This window comes from Eretmochelys imbricata, chromosome 1, assembly GCF_965152235.1.
Source record: "Eretmochelys imbricata isolate rEreImb1 chromosome 1, rEreImb1.hap1, whole genome shotgun sequence".
Taxonomy (NCBI): domain Eukaryota; kingdom Metazoa; phylum Chordata; order Testudines; family Cheloniidae; genus Eretmochelys; species Eretmochelys imbricata.
Window position 1 is genome coordinate 273,063,643 of NC_135572.1, and position 16,717 is coordinate 273,080,359.

Genomic DNA, 16,717 nt, shown 5'->3' on the forward strand with positions numbered 1-16,717 from the left:
CACTAGAATGAAGAACATTCTTCTGCATGGCAAACAGAAAAGAGGAGGAGGAAGACACAGCTCTCCAGCCAACCCACACCTGTGTCAAGACACCATTTTTTGCAGAGGAAATTTGTGGAGAACTCAATCTTGGTCTCCCTGTCCCTCCATGGAAAGGAATCAGGGAGCTGTAGTAACCTCCATGACCTCCATGAGTGAAGAGAGGGAAACAGGGATTCATGCAGGATTGCTGGAGTCTGAAACTCAGGGCTGCATAAGTTCCCCATCCCTCCAAGCACCTCCACACTTTGACCCAAGGAGAGTTGCAAGTTCTCCTTTTGCAATGGGACAATACGTCTATTTAGTGTCATCAGTCAATACCTTGTGTGTCTCTTGTTTACCTTATATCAGCCTTTCCTACTGCACAGGGAAATAGTCTTCTGAGGTGTCAGCCATATCCTTTCATGGAAAAGCAGCCCAACATTCCATTGCCTTGTCTTCAAAATGACTGGGCATACCAAGAAAAAGTGACCACCTTGGAAATGTGTGAGCTATGTACCCAGTGAGGAGATTTAAAAAACCAAAGCTGACCTATAAGGAGCATGCCCAGGCTTTATTGATTTTTACACCAAATTAAAAGGCACCTTGTTGAGCACTTACCAATTTTGTTTTTTCCTTCTTCATATTTCACTCTCTGTAAAATATGGTGTACTATTCTACTTCTTGTAGCATTGTTGAAGAAAGTGTCTTTGTTGTGTATGATGAAGCTAAATAAAAAACACAAACAAGATTGGCCCCTGAATAAATGGTATAATATTTAAAATAAAGGTTAAGTTCCATAAATTTTTATAGCACATCAAGAATCTACGGTGTATGAGCGAAGTACAGGGAATACACAATAAAGGAACTTGACACTGTGATTCAATTTAGCACAATAGGAAATCTCTGCTCCTCAGGAGTGTTGAAAGCCAGGACTAAACAGGAGATGTTTGCAGTGGGTCTTGCTACTTAGTCATTCACTTTCATAAGCATTACATTAAAAAAAATGTTTGAACACTGCATAATACATGCACACATTTTGCAAAGAAATGAGATTTAAAAGTGCTGCTCTAGAACACACAGATCAGATTAACCACATGAATATTGAAAATGAAATAATACATTATAAATATTGTACATTATAAAGTGAAAACATCATATATGACAGTTTGATACTGTAAGCTAAAATGGATTAGAAAATTAACTTTCAGGAGCTAACCATGAAATTACATGAAATTCAGTTTCAAATGCAACAGCATGGGTAAATTTATAATAAATCAAGAAAACTAAGTGAAGGATTAACTGCAAATTGCATTATGTTTACTAGATTGGTTGGCATATTATATAACTTATATATTTCTTAACAACATTTCACACACATATTGGGGGGAATTTGACATTTTAATAATTACCAAGCTCACTAGAAAACTGTAGGCAGCATAGTGTATGTTGTGCTATTGGGCTCTGAGGTACCAGCTAAACTTATCACCAAGAGGAAGTGAATTTGGACACTAACTCACAGGGTCTCTGTGTTCTCCTGAGGAAAATAGGGTCTTCGGGCTAAATACTTAAAATACATATATATTTAGGCTCCTAAAGATGCACATAGGGGCCTACTGGGATTTCCACACACTAGGCACCTGCCTACCTTTCAAAATCTGGCCCTTAGAACTGGATCAAAAGCCCACTGAAGTCAATGGAAAGACTCATTTTTCAACAGGCTTCCCCCCACGTCAGCTAGTGAGGCAGTGGGAAAGTGAATGAGTTGATGAGTGAATGAGCAGGTACAATCATACAGATTTCCTAGAGAGATCAGCTCACAGGAATGCAGAGTGGACTCAGAGCAGGGGTCAGAAACAACCCTAAAGGAACAGAAATAACCAGAATAGTAGATCCAGCATGTAGCCAGGTCAGAGCCCCTGCTGCAGCGTAGAGGAGTTGGGGCTCAATGTTTTCCCCCCACAGGGTTTTGACCAAACAAATATACCCTTTTCAGAGAGGATTCACTAGCCACAGACCCAACATGGTCATTTCCCCCTCCACATTCATATGGGAAAAGCAGTCAGGGAAATAGCTCCCTATTGTGCAGGGCTGTGTGAAATACCCATGTCCTGGCTCTCTCCTGCCAAAAAGTTCCTACTGTATTTTAGGTCTTCCTCACCACATACAATTTGCTCCAGAGGGTTCTGGTGTCCTGCTTCCAAGACACACAGAAAAATCCAAAAACTAGAGATATTAAACAAAATATTATAGTACATAAGAGTGGTACACCAGCCCGTACCTCTCTATTACCCCTGCTTATAGAAGTTTCCTGGGCCTGAGTTTAGGTTATTTCCCTTTGTGATGCTTGCTGCCACATTTAAAAAAAACCCACTTTACTTTCAACTATTTTAACAATACACAAATGATGAAATCCTGGTCCCATTGAAGGCAATTCCTAAACTCACACTGCCTTCAACCAGGCCAGCATTTCACCCAGGATCTTCATCAGCTCCCATTTAATGCTCTCATAGCATGAACAGCCCTAGTGGCTTTTAAAATCTTCTGTCTTTTCTGCCTCCTTGGTGTTCCTATTAGGAGTAGAAGTTGCATGAGTCCAGCCCTCAGGTGTGGTGTTTCTGACTTATTTCACTTCTCAATCATTGATGAGGCGGGAAACCAGTTTGCTTTTTCAGTGCTGGAATGCTATTAACTTTTCCTCAGCCACCAATCTCACTAATGTGAGATTTGTCTCTATGGTGCTTCTTTAGGTCTGGCTTACTACTGGCTGCCCTTGCCTTTTACAGAGCTAACATGGCAGGTTTTGATATTTTTTAACTCTCCCTTTAATGGACTGATGCCTTTTCCCCTCTTCTGTATCCTGGGCAAACTTTGTGTTTTTCCTGTCTCTCCCACACACTACAATACTACTTTATAGGGATGGGAGAAAATTATCAGGGTCTACAGACACTCTCCCTGATCTTTTTTCCACAATCAAAGCTTTTCTGAAGTTCAAAAAAAGTTTGCTTAACTTTTCCCTCCATTATATTTCATTTTTATTTACTTGCCCTTTTTACTTCCAGGTTCTGCTTGGGACCAGAAGCAGAAATGTTAGAATGCCATGAAAAAAGCTGTCCTCAAAGTACTTCTGGCCCAAACAAAAACAGAGTCCTGAGTTTCTTACATGAGAAAGCTTGTGTAAGAGCTCTATATCCAAGGGGTTTGGATAAACATCTACATTTTTGGGTGTTTATCCAATGGAAACACCAAATCTTTTGAAATTCAATAACCAATACAAATGTCCCTTCTATTTGCTGCAACATAATAAGATTTGTGAATAGGGAATGTTCTCACACTGTTCTCTCCACATCACAAGTGCGCACATATCCACACACAGGTTTTGCACCTGAACTGCTAAGGACATGTCTTCACTACAGCATTATTTATACTCAAGGTAACTCCTCTCAAGTTAGCCTAGCCTGAGTGGCTAGGTCTACACTGCGTATTAAAAACAGCAGCAGCCAGTCTCGGAGCCTTGGTCCACCAACTTGGGCTTGCACTACAGAGCTAAAAACAGCTGTGGAGACCTTCAGCCTCAGGCAGGAGCTGGCAGGGAGGTGGCATGAGAGCCCAAGTTCTACACTGCTGGTTTTAGTGCTGTAATACAAAGCCAGTGAGCAGTGAAGACAAGTCCTTATTGTCCAAGTTTACCACTTCCTGGGATTTGCCTTTCTTGTTAAATGATCATAAAGCTTCAGTCTCAACCCAAGCTTGGCTTGTTTTGAGGTTTCTCCTTTCTGGCCTCAGGTGCAAGTTCTCTCTGCCCCTCTTCAAAGGGGCACACAAACCCTTTACAGCCTGGATTGGAGCGAATAAGCCCCCCCACATCTGGCTTCTAGCATAAACCAACATGAGTCAGCAGAATCGTTCTGCTTCCCACTGCAGTATCCTAAACTCTGGCATCGTGCCACAGCTAATTTGTCATGTTCTATAACAGACATCAACTCAAAGACATGTGTAAAGCAGATTGGTGAGTTTTTAAAAAATATTTCAGCAATTTTTTTTTTCATTTTTTCCATTTGATGTCTGCCTGACTTCCCTCTCCAAGGCCTCCCTTTCTGGGTGGCAGTGAATACTAGTCACCATGGCAATCACTTTTGAGACCAACTCACACAGCAAGTTGCACTTGAACTTAACCTTGAGCTCCTGCATTGAGAAGCTTACATTCCTTCTCTGGGTTCATTCTACCCGTTTCCCAGATAAGACAGCAAAAAGGTTTGTCCATTTTCCTTGCAGGTGTGAAATTATTTTGCACATCTACGATTATGACTGTACGTAGTGATACAACTGTAGATTGTTCCTAAATGGCTGCGCAAGCACACTGAAAGCTGCTCTCTCTATAACCATTTCTATGTCATATTATTATGACCGTCCAAAATCAAGGCTATGTCCACACTGCACTTCTGTTGTTAAAACTTTTGTCACTCGGGGTGTGAAACCCCCGCCCCCACGAATGACAAAAGTTTTAACGACCAAAAAGCGCCGGTGTGGATAGCGCTTCATCAGTGGGAGACGCTTTCCTGCCACTGTAGCTATCACGCCTCACTGGGGGTGGTTTTTAGTGGTTCAGTCACTGGGAGAGACCCTGGCGACAAAGAGCGGTTACACTGCGTGCCTTACAATGGCTGTAGGGGCACGGCTGCACCATTGTAAGGTGCTCAGTGTAGACACAGCCTAAGATGTATAAAAGATACAGAACTGAATGTTGGTGGAATATGCAAAGGAGCTGAACAACTATTTGCTCCAAAGGCTGCCTTGCTTTAGCTACTTGCATTTATTTTTAAATTTAGTAACTGTAGCATTAAGAGTATTGATTTATCTTGCTGAGAGTGGAGAAGGAAAAAAACAAATGAAAATTCCATCGACATACTGAAATGCTGATCGTCTAGCAGAATCCCATCTTTTCCAGAACTGGCTGAATCAATCTGAATGTGTATGTTGGTGACACCAGGGAAAGATACTAAATTTCACAGGGACTAAAACTGCAGAGGTTAGAAATGGAACAAATTTAACAGGTGACCCAGTCCGTCCCTGTACCAAGTGCAGGAAAAGACATGCTAGCAGAGTCATTGAACAAAATGTGGAGCATTATTTACCCTAAATCAACATTATGGGGGCTCTCTAAAATACCACAGGTCTCAGTCAATTGCTCCCAACAACTCTGCATAGGAAAATAATTTCAAAACAGTATCAGCTCTAATAAAGTGATTTTTAAGGCATTCAGGAACCTTCATTGTGATTTTGTTGAACCCATGGTTCTCTCTCTGTCCCTCTTCCACAGCATGTGTGTCACCCTCTTAAAATGCAGCCTGTGTGTCTCTGGCACTTGCCTTATTACAATGTAGATATCTTTCAGAGCTTCCTTTTACCTACTACTGTACACACCACACACATACATGTTCACACCTATTTGAAGGTGATTTTCTATACATAGCCCTATTTCCTGATTGTAATAATCCAACATTCCTGAAAATAGTTTCTGAAAAGACATGGAGCTGGCGTCAACCCTCGGGTACAGCGATTCCGCTAAGACATTTGGAGTTATACCACACATGTACTCAGTCCATTTAGTCAAGCTGTAACTGACACTGTTCTGACTACAGAAAACCTCCCATAATTTCAGGGTTTTTTTACAGTTTTATTTCTCCACTATGTTCTGTCGTTTATCTTATTCTGAGCCTGTGTCACTCAGTTTAAAAAATACACACACCAGATTTCACTTTTGGGTGGTTGGGATCTACACTGCTTTGAATACTAACCTATAGCAGAACTAGGTTCTCACTCCCTCATATATTACTCCAGTGGCATATAGGAGCTATAAAGGCTCCACAACCATCCAGGAGAAAATTTCCCCAGGGCAGGAACAGTGTCAGGCCTACATAGTACATAGTCTTATTGCTCTATGTTGTTCTCCCACATAACCCACAGCAGATGCATAGAGATGGAGGGTGTGTCTCAGAAGTGAGGAGTCTCCATAAAGCTGAATGCTATAAAAATTCTGGACTGCTTTGAGCTGTGACACGGCCTCAGTGACACACAGGTAAAGACTGCTGTAATTAGAGCACCCCCTGGGCTGTTCTAATTTGTACCAGGGATCACACTGGACCCCACTCAGCCTAGAATTTAGACAGCACAAAAGTGGTTTAAAGCCAGGTCTGCCAGCTTTCTCATGTATTATGCTTTCTGAGCTGCTCCTCTTGTGAGGTGCAGCATAGAACCTGTTCCCAATTTTTTGTACAAGATAGGTCTTCTTGGGTGGCTATTCTGTTGATTTGAGTGGTGAACTGGTATCTTTGGAATAAATTTAAAGATTGTTTTATGAACAACATTTAGGGATGGAGCTAGAGCTGAAATCTGAAAGGAATTTCCAGGATGCTCTCTGAAGCGCCTCATACTACATGTTTCAATTCATGATGGATAAACCTCACAAAGTTCCAAGATTTGGTCTGAATTAGCATCCATTAAACTTAATAAGCACCTCACTAAACTGAAAACGGCATAAGATTAAGCTCTCCTGAGAGACTTCTAGCCCCTTCTGCCTTCAGATGCATTATAAATGCCTAGAGAACAGCATTTGTTCAGCAATTCTGTTCTTGCAGTCCTGACTACGATTATTAAACAATAAATTTTTTTGATCTTCATTAAAACTTCAGGGTAGGTTTGTTATAAATTTGGGATAAACTTCTAATTTTAGCCCAACTGATTTGCTTATTCATAGTATAAAAATATATATATTTAAAAATTAACATTATGTGTGTAGTATGCTAGGCATTTTATAGACATGCATGGAGCCAAGGTCTCTGCCCCACAGACATGGGCAGCGCATGACCCCTACATTTGGGGTGGCTGGTTATAAGCACTGGAAGTTCCCTAGAAGTAGGGGGGGGCACCACCGCCCAGACCATAGCCCTGCTCCCCTGCTCCAGACTGTGGCCCTGCCCTTGCTTGGTCTCCTCCCACTGAGGCCCTGTCCACGCTCCATCTCCCCTGCCCCAGCTCTGCCCCAGGCCCTGCTCCTGCTTGGCCCCCTCCTCTGAGGTCCCCCTCCTGCTACTTGCACTGCTTGGACCCCTCCCCTGAGGCTCCCCTGCCTGCCACTTGTGACTCTCTGCCCCCAGCAGGGTGGGGGGGGGCCCATCAGGAGAGGTGTGGGAAGGAGGCTTCTGGGGAAGAAGTGGAGGGGGGATGGGAAGAGAAGCAGCATGGGCGGGGTCACGGGGGAAAAGGATGAGTGGGAGCGGGGCCTTGAGTGGAGTGTGGTGGGGCCATATCTTGGGTGCCCTTCTGGCGGCAGTGCTCCAAAGGCAGCAGCCCGGCACCCCTCCAAAGGGAGGTGCACCACATCCTGTTTGGGGAGACTTAGCCTCCCCTTGGCTCTTATACCCGCTGTCCATGCCCACAGAACTTAAATCCATTAGCCTGATCCTACAACCCAGACCCTGTGTGTAGTCCTTGCTCATATGCAGACTCCAGCTAAGGTTAATGAGACTACCCAGATGAGGAAAGACACCAGTCCTTAATTAAAGCCCATTTTGGAAAATGTCATACAGCTGAAACATATTGCTCTTGTATTTGTTACATTATATGGCACAAAAGTAGGTTAACTGCTCTGAAATGAAATTGGTAGCTTTCTTAATTAGGCTCGGAACTGGAGATATCAAACTATCTTGCCACAGCTAACAAGGCAGAATAAAGGCAGTAAAGCCAACTGTCATCTAAAGAATGGTCTCAAACTAATGCAAAGGAAACAGGAGCAAAGCACCCAATTAATTCCTTTTGATACACTCTGTTTTGGGAACTTTTCAGGTTGTAAACTTTCACTGTGCAAACACTTTGGGGCCAAATTCTGCTCTCAGATGAGTGTATTTAACTCTCACTCAATGGAAGTTCTGTGTAGGTACCCGGGGGCAGATTTTGTTCCTTTTTTCTTTAATTTATTTTTGAACTTATCTGGGGGAAACAAAGAACCGGATATTTTCTATTAACCAAAGAGACAAACAATTTAAACACCAATGTTCCTGCATTTACCAGCTTTTCTTTGGCAGGGCACCCCAAACATTAGGTATTCAAGTCAAACCAATGATGCTAACCAGAGTGAAATCTAAACACATTCCATTAGTAGTCAAGGACTAGGAGCTCTAGTCAGATGTCCTGAACGTAAGAGATGCTGAGCATCCAAAACTTCCATTAAAAGCATCGGAAGCTGCAGACATTCAGCTCTTAGACTGTGAGCTAGTAATCCTTGTAACTAAGAAAGCTGTACATTAAGGGAAGAAGCTTTCCCTTATTACGGGGAAAGGGCCTTCCCTCCACTGTTCCTGAAAATATACCCCTACTAACTAGTTACTAGCATTTATTTTTGGGGTGGGGCAACAGCAGCCCTTACTACTGGACCAGCAGAGGCAGAAATACTATCATCATTAGCAACATAGTCCTGCAAGCATAAAGTGAGAATCGCAATATGCACCATATTTTGCCATTTTGAAGCGGGTATATCATTGCTCCTGCCTGTGCATTTCCATTGTGTGCAAAGTATGAAATACCAGAGGCCTTATACATTTATCTAAAAAAAAATGTTCCCTTTGACAACTCCCAGCTGTGGGTAGCAAGGGGTTGGGTTTTTTTGGGCATGTGTTAGTTTCTTTGTCTATTTCCAAGCAGGCACATCACTGCAAAGTGTCAAGCCACAGCAGTGCATCTTCTTGAAAGTAATAAGGTCTCCCCCAGCCACCGTGCCTTGTAAATTTAAATTGGTTTTCCCAGGAACGTTCACCAGAGATGTGGTTTATCAGTTTTTAGTGAAATCTGCTGCTTCTGCACAGTTTTTCAGCTTATAAAACCACAAGAATTGGAAAGGATTCAATGAAATGATTAAGCAGTGTTTACAGTTTTGGGTGCACAAAGATTTTGAACAGGAACATCATAGGGAAAAATATGACCAACCTTACAAAAATCAAAGAGGAATAAATGATGGCTGCATAAACACAAGACAACGTGAGGGATTTTAAAGCCAAATGCCCTGGTCTATCCGTATGGCATAAGAGAGATGTCAAGACAAAGAGATGGACACAATGCTGCATGATTAAAGTTTAACACAATTTGGACCCTACGGTGAGAAAGTGCCCTGTCATCACATACAAAGGGCTCAGCAGGTGTAACTACAGATTGCCAACTGCTCAGAGAAGGGCAAGGAACTTGTCATAGCTATTTTGTGAAACCACATTCAATTACGGCTTCTGCTGGCAAGTGAGGCATTAGTACTGATGTCTTGTGGCAACCAGCTCTCGTATATGATATGCAAACACCAGACAACTGTCATCCAGCCAGAGATGACATAGCAAGCTTCTTGAGGGGAGGGGAGATCTGACAAGAGAAGGCGAAGAGTAAGCACAGATAAATTATAAAGGCTCTGAAACTCATCATTTCAAAACACACCCAACAAGGGTGCATGCCTATAGTCTTGGGCCCAATCACTTATCCAATCCTGCCCGTTCACCATGCCCAAACATTACTCCTAATTGCCTTTTTGCTGACTGTGCTTAATCTTCACTCTGTGCATTCTTCCATGCTGACCCTTAATGCCTGTAACAGTCTCCCAATCAAAATAATCAGAGGTCTTCTTCCAAAACCTTTTCTGCACAGGCATTTCCATTACTAATGTGTCCAGCACGGTAGTATCCTGATGCTAGATACATAACTAAGAGTTACACTGAAAATATTCAGACATGAGCTTTGAAACACCACTTAACAGCCTAGATGGAGCTGAACACCTTTACAGTTGTGTTAGCTGGTAGCGGCTGAGCTAGGAGGCAGCTCAAGTGATGTTTCAAAAAGGGTTAGCTACTTCAAGATTGCTAACTCAGTTAAAAAACAAAAAGAAAAGGAGTACTTGTGGCACCTTAGAGACTAACCAATTTATTTGAGCATGAGCTTTCGTGAGCTACAGCTCACTTCATCCACGGTATGCATCTGATGAAGTGAGCTGTAGCTCACGAAAGCTCATGCTCAAATAAATTGGTTCGTCTCTAAGGTGCCACAAGTACTCCTTTTCTTTTTGCGAATACAGACTAACACGGCTGTTACTCTGAAACCTGTCATTAAAAAACAAAGTAACACCACCATCTTCTTCTCTAGGCTAGATAGGCTCCAACAAGCTTTGTGTTGACTAAGTTTTAAAGGAGTGACGTTTGATCATGAAAGCCAGCTCAATCTAACTAAAACCTAGTAAAAGTCTAGTCAAGACAAGGCAATTTGCACTTTGGCATGAGTTAAAGCTGAGGGTGGAGCCTAGGCTATGACTTACCATCATGCAAACCTTTTGGTTAAATAGGAGACAACAAGAGATTAAAAAATAATTGGGGGGGGGGGAGAGAATAAAATAAAGAGAAATACACCACACTATCCACACTTGTGATGTTAGCAAGGAATCTTTGACTGGATCCATATTTCAAAATTGCTGAGGGGGGTCCAGAACACAGTTAACAATACCATAAAGACAAATAATACGAACATAAATACTAATACTATTCTGCATGTATGTTCTAGGAGGTATATAAAAAGAAATAAGAATACTAAGATGAATTAAAGACATTAAATTTAACAAAATATTGCCTATGGCCCCAATTCAGCAGCCTATCCCTATTCAGCTTAATCCTAGCCATGTAATGAAATGCTTTACTGGATTGGAAATATAGGCTGATACAAAAGATGACTTTGTGACAGGAATGGCCATGTGGGATGGTCTCTTCAAAACAGCAAAATAAGCTAAACTATAACAGACTCAACAGTGATGCTGACAGAGAGAGAAGTGACTCCACCTCTCAGAGGCACTGTAATGCAATGTACTGTAGAGGCACTAGATGGCCCAATCCAGTGCCCAACTGCAGTCAGTGGAAAAAGTCCCATAGATTCAAAAGGAGTTGGATTGCACCCAGAGAGAGGGAGAGACTCTGGAAGTTTGACAAAGACGTGGGGCTGGATTCTTATGTACCTCAAGGGAACTTAGTGGAAATGAAAATAAGTCCTTTGAACTCAGGGATACATAAGTATGCTTATTTAAATAAGTATCTACAAGTTACAACAAATGGTCTTCCACAGCACGTGTGAATCCCTTATGCTTAACAATCTGTCACAACTCAAATTTAACTTAGACACTGGTTACCTTCACCAGACCTGAAGAAGAGCTCTGTAAAGCTCAAAAGCTCATCCCTTATCCCAACAGAAGTTGGTCCAATAAAAGATATTACCTTGCCTACCTTGTCTCTCATATATCTCGGGACCAACATGGCTACAACAACACTGCTAACAACTATGGAAGATATTGAATATTGCTGTTTAAAATGGAAACTTCACAACATGAAGGAGGAGGAAGCCAGACTGAACAGTGACATCTACTTCCCGATCACATGCAAGAAACAAAACGTCACCCCCAGAGGACTCCCCATTTAGAACCCGCTGACCACTACATACTACTCTAAATATGCTGAACAGCTTTGCAGAAGGAACGCAGAAAAACTGACAAGCTCCTGCTCCTAACATACTCCAGAAGGGACCACCTCAAACAAGAAAACATCACATTCTCCCACACACTGGAAGAAAAATAAATAAATCAGGAAATCTACCTGGAGATCGTGCAAGAAACCCAAACCAACTATAAAAAAAAACTTGCTGACAGTCATCAGACATAAAAATAAAAAATGGAACCAACTACAACTACTCCACAGCCAACAGAACACCATTTCTAGGCGAAACCATGACACTAGCAACCACCACATGGACACTACATGACATCCCAACATCATCAATCTATCAAGACTACCCCTAACCAGACCTAAAATATTTGTATTCTTCCAAGGACTGAACTTCTGCTCAACCTCAGAACCCGATACCATACTAACACATGGAGAACTTAAAATAAGTCTTCTACCACCTTCACCTCAAGGAATTCTTTCACAACTAAGATGAAACCACCCACAACTATATCATCCCCGCCAACAGTCATATTTAACAACAAACACTTTATCCAAACCACGGGAACAGCGATAGGTACTGTGATGGCTCCCCAATATGTAAACCTCTTCAAGGACAAATTTCTGGAAAAATACATCATGAAACCAATGATATATACCTGAGATATAGAGATGATATTTTCATCCTCTGGACAGATGACCTATACTCGGTCAGAATTCCACCACAACTTCAACAACCACCACCCATCTATCAAACTCTCTTTAGAACACTCCCACACCAGCATCAACTTCCCTGACATCATGATCAGCATCAACAATGGATCCCTACAAACAACTATATAAAAGAAACCTCATGATCAAGAAACTTTCCTTTACAGATCCAGTAGCCACCCCAAGAAATCTGTTATCTACTGCCAGGCACTCAGATATCACAGAATTTGCTCTGAAGACAAAGTCCGGGATACACACCTACACAGCTTCAGTAAATAAGGACATTCCAACTGACAAGTGGATCACATCATGGAATGGGCCACCCAAATACCCTGGGAGAACCTGCTTCAATACAGAAAAAATCTCCCCACTGACCACACACAACTAGTTGTCACGTATCACTTCACACTGGAACCTGTATGGGGTGTCATCAAACAGTTACAACCCATACTTGATGGGGACCACATCCTGAGAGAAATCTTTTCTGAACCCCCACATCTGGCCTTCAAACAACCTCTCAACCTCACCAAGCTTATCATCAGAAACAAGCTCCCCACAGACCAGGACACACCAGCTCCAAGTGGCATCAGACCCTGCCAGAACAACACATGCAAAACCTGCAGATATATTTCTACTGCTATGATGATCAATACCTCCCCCAACACATCTTTCAAGACCCACGGGCACTATGCATACCCATTAAAACGTGGTGTACCTCAACCAGTGCATCAAGTGACGCACAACAACTATGTGGGTGAAGCCAGACAATCACTACACTCTTGAATGAACTTGCACAGCAAAATGATGACAGACAGAAATACCATTCCATGTGTGAGTGAACACTTTTCACAAAGCAATCACTCCACATTTGACCTGTCAGTCCTCAAAGTAAACCTGCACAACACCTTCAAAAGATGAGCCTGGGAACTTAAGTTCATAACTGTTCTAGACACTGAAAAACATGGACTTACCAGAGACACTGGTTTTATGGCTCATTACAACAGTTTGTACACACCCCACTGCCTAATAACCCTTAATTACACACTTCATTTTAAGTGGTCTCCTACAGCAAGTGTGAACCCCTTATGCTGAACAATCTGTCCCAACTTGTGTTTAGCTTAGACAATCTGGTTACCTTCTCCAGACCTAAAAAAGAGCTTTGTGAAGTTTGAAAACTTGTCTCTTCCACTAAAAGAAATTGGTCCAATAAGAGAGATATTACCTCATCTACCTTGTCTCTCTCATATCATAGTACCTCTACAGCTACAACACACTGCAAACAACTACAACATTTTAAGCTATCTAGATATTGTTCCAGCACAGCCCTCTTCAGCCTGAGGCGGTATGATTGCACATGGAACTATTTTCCATTTACTATTTTTAGTGTTTTATCCAATTATATGGTAGATAAATCTCTAATGAGAAGTTGAATTGTTTCCATATTTTTCTTTGAAAGAAGGGGAAAGGAAAAAACAAATCCTGACACACAGCTCAAATGCTCAAAATTGCTGCATAGAGATTTTTCCTAACCAGAAGGTAGAGTGTTAGAAATTCACAGCTAATTAATATACTTTCCATTCCCAGCTGAGCAGCGACGTATTTAAAAATATAGCTAAGATCTAATGTAATAACAATGAATTACTGTGATCTCTGAACGAAAAATTATTTCAGATCTTGTGCAGTGAACATTCCCATAGCCGACAGTCTTCAGAAAAATTATTGCCTGCACAAAAAGACCCTTTATGAACCAACACCGCTGAAGGACAGGGACACCTAGTGGCCAGATTATTATTTTCTATCTTTCCCCTTTTCCTTCCCAGACTTCTAAAAAACCTTGCCTGAATAGAACAATTTCTCTTTAGTACGGAGACTCCCCCTTCCCCATTATTGCTACTTGGAAAGGAGGAGAAGGTTTGAATGCTTTCACTATTGACAGTTTTATGATGCACACTGTGAGATATGCCTTCACAATAAAAGCTTAGGCTACACTGCAAAAATTGTAGTCACACCTTAAAAATCTTGAGATCTGCTCTTTTCTCCTGTCGCTGTTGTCAGGTTTTTGCGGATTTAGCAGTGTGTATTTAAAGCCTCTCTCATACATTCCTCTCCCAGCCTGGCCCTTTACTCTGGCTGGCAAGGAAGAGCGTGCTGTGACGTTCAGAAGGGGAAAGGCCTTACTTACAATCTGCTAATATCTTAGCATAGGAGTATTTTAAGTATTTTTCTCCCCAAACAAAGCAAAACATTGTGATAGACTGTCAATATCTTGTAATAGACTGAACAAACCTTATGGAATTAAGATAACTTTACTGAGTTAAATTAAGCCATACTGAATTAGGGTTAACACCTTTGGGGTATATTGTATTAAAAATGCAATAGTGTATGTGTTGTTGGGGCACTGTATGTACCTTCGCTACAGTGGCATAGCTAGGTGGAGCCAACAGGGGCAGCTGACATAAAAAAAGCTGCCACCCGCTTGTACTCACCGGGCAGCGCTCTGGGTCCTCGGCGGCACTGAAGGCCCCCGCCGCCGAAATGTCGCTGAAGACCTGGAGCGTGTGAAGGCCCCCGCTGAGCTGGAGCAGGTGAAGGCCTGTGCCACTGAAGACCCGGGGCGCCACCGCGGGAGTAAAAATTAAAAAAGGCGCCTATAAATTAAAAAGGCACCGCTTGTGCTCAGAGGGGCAGAGGCTGCTTCCCCCCCCCCCCCGGCGATGCTACTGCTTCTCTAGTAGGGAGGGGCGATGCTAATGTACTTCCTTCATTACCAACCCTTTGAAGCTTGTTCTGAGCTAAATCTCTGATAAACTTGCAACCACAAAGATGCCCCTACAGTGGGGTATTAAAAGATGCCACTTGCCGGAGCCCATGTAAGAGTTGGGATGAACTCTGGTAAACTTATTAGCATGCACATAGGTTCTTTTATTGTTTTTAATGTTTTCTCCTTAATGCTTTGTAGCTTAAGAATAAAGTAGGCTTGCTTAAAAAGAACTGGGTGGTAACTTATATCTGTAGCAATTACACTGTTATCTGTCTCTGAAGAGAAAGCAATCAGGTGTTTTAAGGCAACCTGTCTGTGCTGGGAATTACACAGTGAAGACAAGGGAACTTTTCAGCCTGCGAATGCTCCAGTCGGAAATTAAAGACATGCATCTCTCTACCCAAGGGAGGCAACAGGTGGGGAGCTGGAAGCCAAATGTGGGTGCCCTTGCTGTACCACTGAGGAAGAATACAGGTGTCGTTGCCCTGAACTGTGGCAGAAATAATCTATCCATCCAGGCATTTCTAAAATGCCTGTCACTTGGTGAACCATCACCAATGAAGACTATGTCCACACCAAGTTTCAAGCTTCAAACTTTAGCCATATTTTTGCTGCAGACCTGCATATGAAAAGTGTAACTAGAATTTAAAAAATAGGAAAATGTTGATTTGTTTCTCCACCCTTGATGAACTCAAACACAGCCAAAGGGAACTTAAAGCAAGAAGAAAGAAAGAAAATAACAAAACCGCTTTCAGGCAGAAATTAAGTATGAAAAATTTCAGCTCAAAAAGATAAATTTTTCAGAAAGTTATAAGCATATAAAATCAGGTTGATCAGATAACTGTTCTACAACCTTAACTACAGTGAGTGTGACCAGTGAGCACGATAATTAAGTGAAATTCTCATTTCAAAATGCAATTGTTGTGTATTTATATTTTCTGAAACAGGATTTATAATGGTTTTGTTGCATTGCCATCTAGTGTTGATTCAGGGATTTGTAAGGCCAGATTCTTGGAGCAACACTGATTTACACCAGCCCATTTCTTTTAAGGGTGGAGGGACCATTATCATCATCTGGTCTGACCGCTTGCGTTACAAAGGTCATAGAACCTCCCTAGTAATTCCTGTATTGAGACCAACAATTTTAGGTTCAAGTGATGAAGAATCTATCACATCCCTTGCTCTGATGATTACAAAAACATTCACCTTTTTTCCAGTTGAATTTTTGTAATCAACTTCTAGCCATTGGATTTTATTATTTCTCAGTCTGCTAGATTAAAGAGTGCTGAAGTATTAGCCATCTTCTCCCTGTGTAGGTACTTTTAGACCTGAACTAGTTGCCTCTTAACCCTTCCTCAATAAGCTAAATATATTAAGCTCTTTAAAAAGAAAAGGAGTACTTGTGGCACCTTAGAGACTAACCAATTTATTTGAGCATAAGCTTTCGTGAGCTACAGCTCACTTCATCGGATGCATCCGATGAAGTGAGCTGTAGCTCACGAAAGCTCATGCTCAAATAAATTGGTTAGTCTCTAAGGTGCCACAAGTCCTCCTTTTCTTTTTGCGAATACAGACTAACACGGCTGTTACTCTGAAACCTAAGCTCTTTAAGTTGCTCACTGTTAAGAGTTAATGTAAGTCATTATGCAAGGTAGCCTATTTCCCCTTGCTTTTTCCTAACACCCCCCCAGACGTTCTGGTTAAACTTGGATTTAAACTT

At 41.9% G+C, this 16,717-nt stretch overlaps 1 protein-coding gene across 1 annotated transcript in view; it reads right to left on the reverse strand.

The window, feature by feature from the left end:
- ANO4 (anoctamin 4) overlaps positions 1-16,717 on the reverse strand; it is a 211,742-nt gene that overhangs the window by 75,603 nt on the left and 119,422 nt on the right. The window contains exon 8 of the mRNA XM_077807658.1: positions 640-746. Within this exon, the coding sequence (XP_077663784.1) occupies positions 640-746 (107 nt within the window). The remainder of the gene's footprint in view (positions 1-639; positions 747-16,717) is intronic.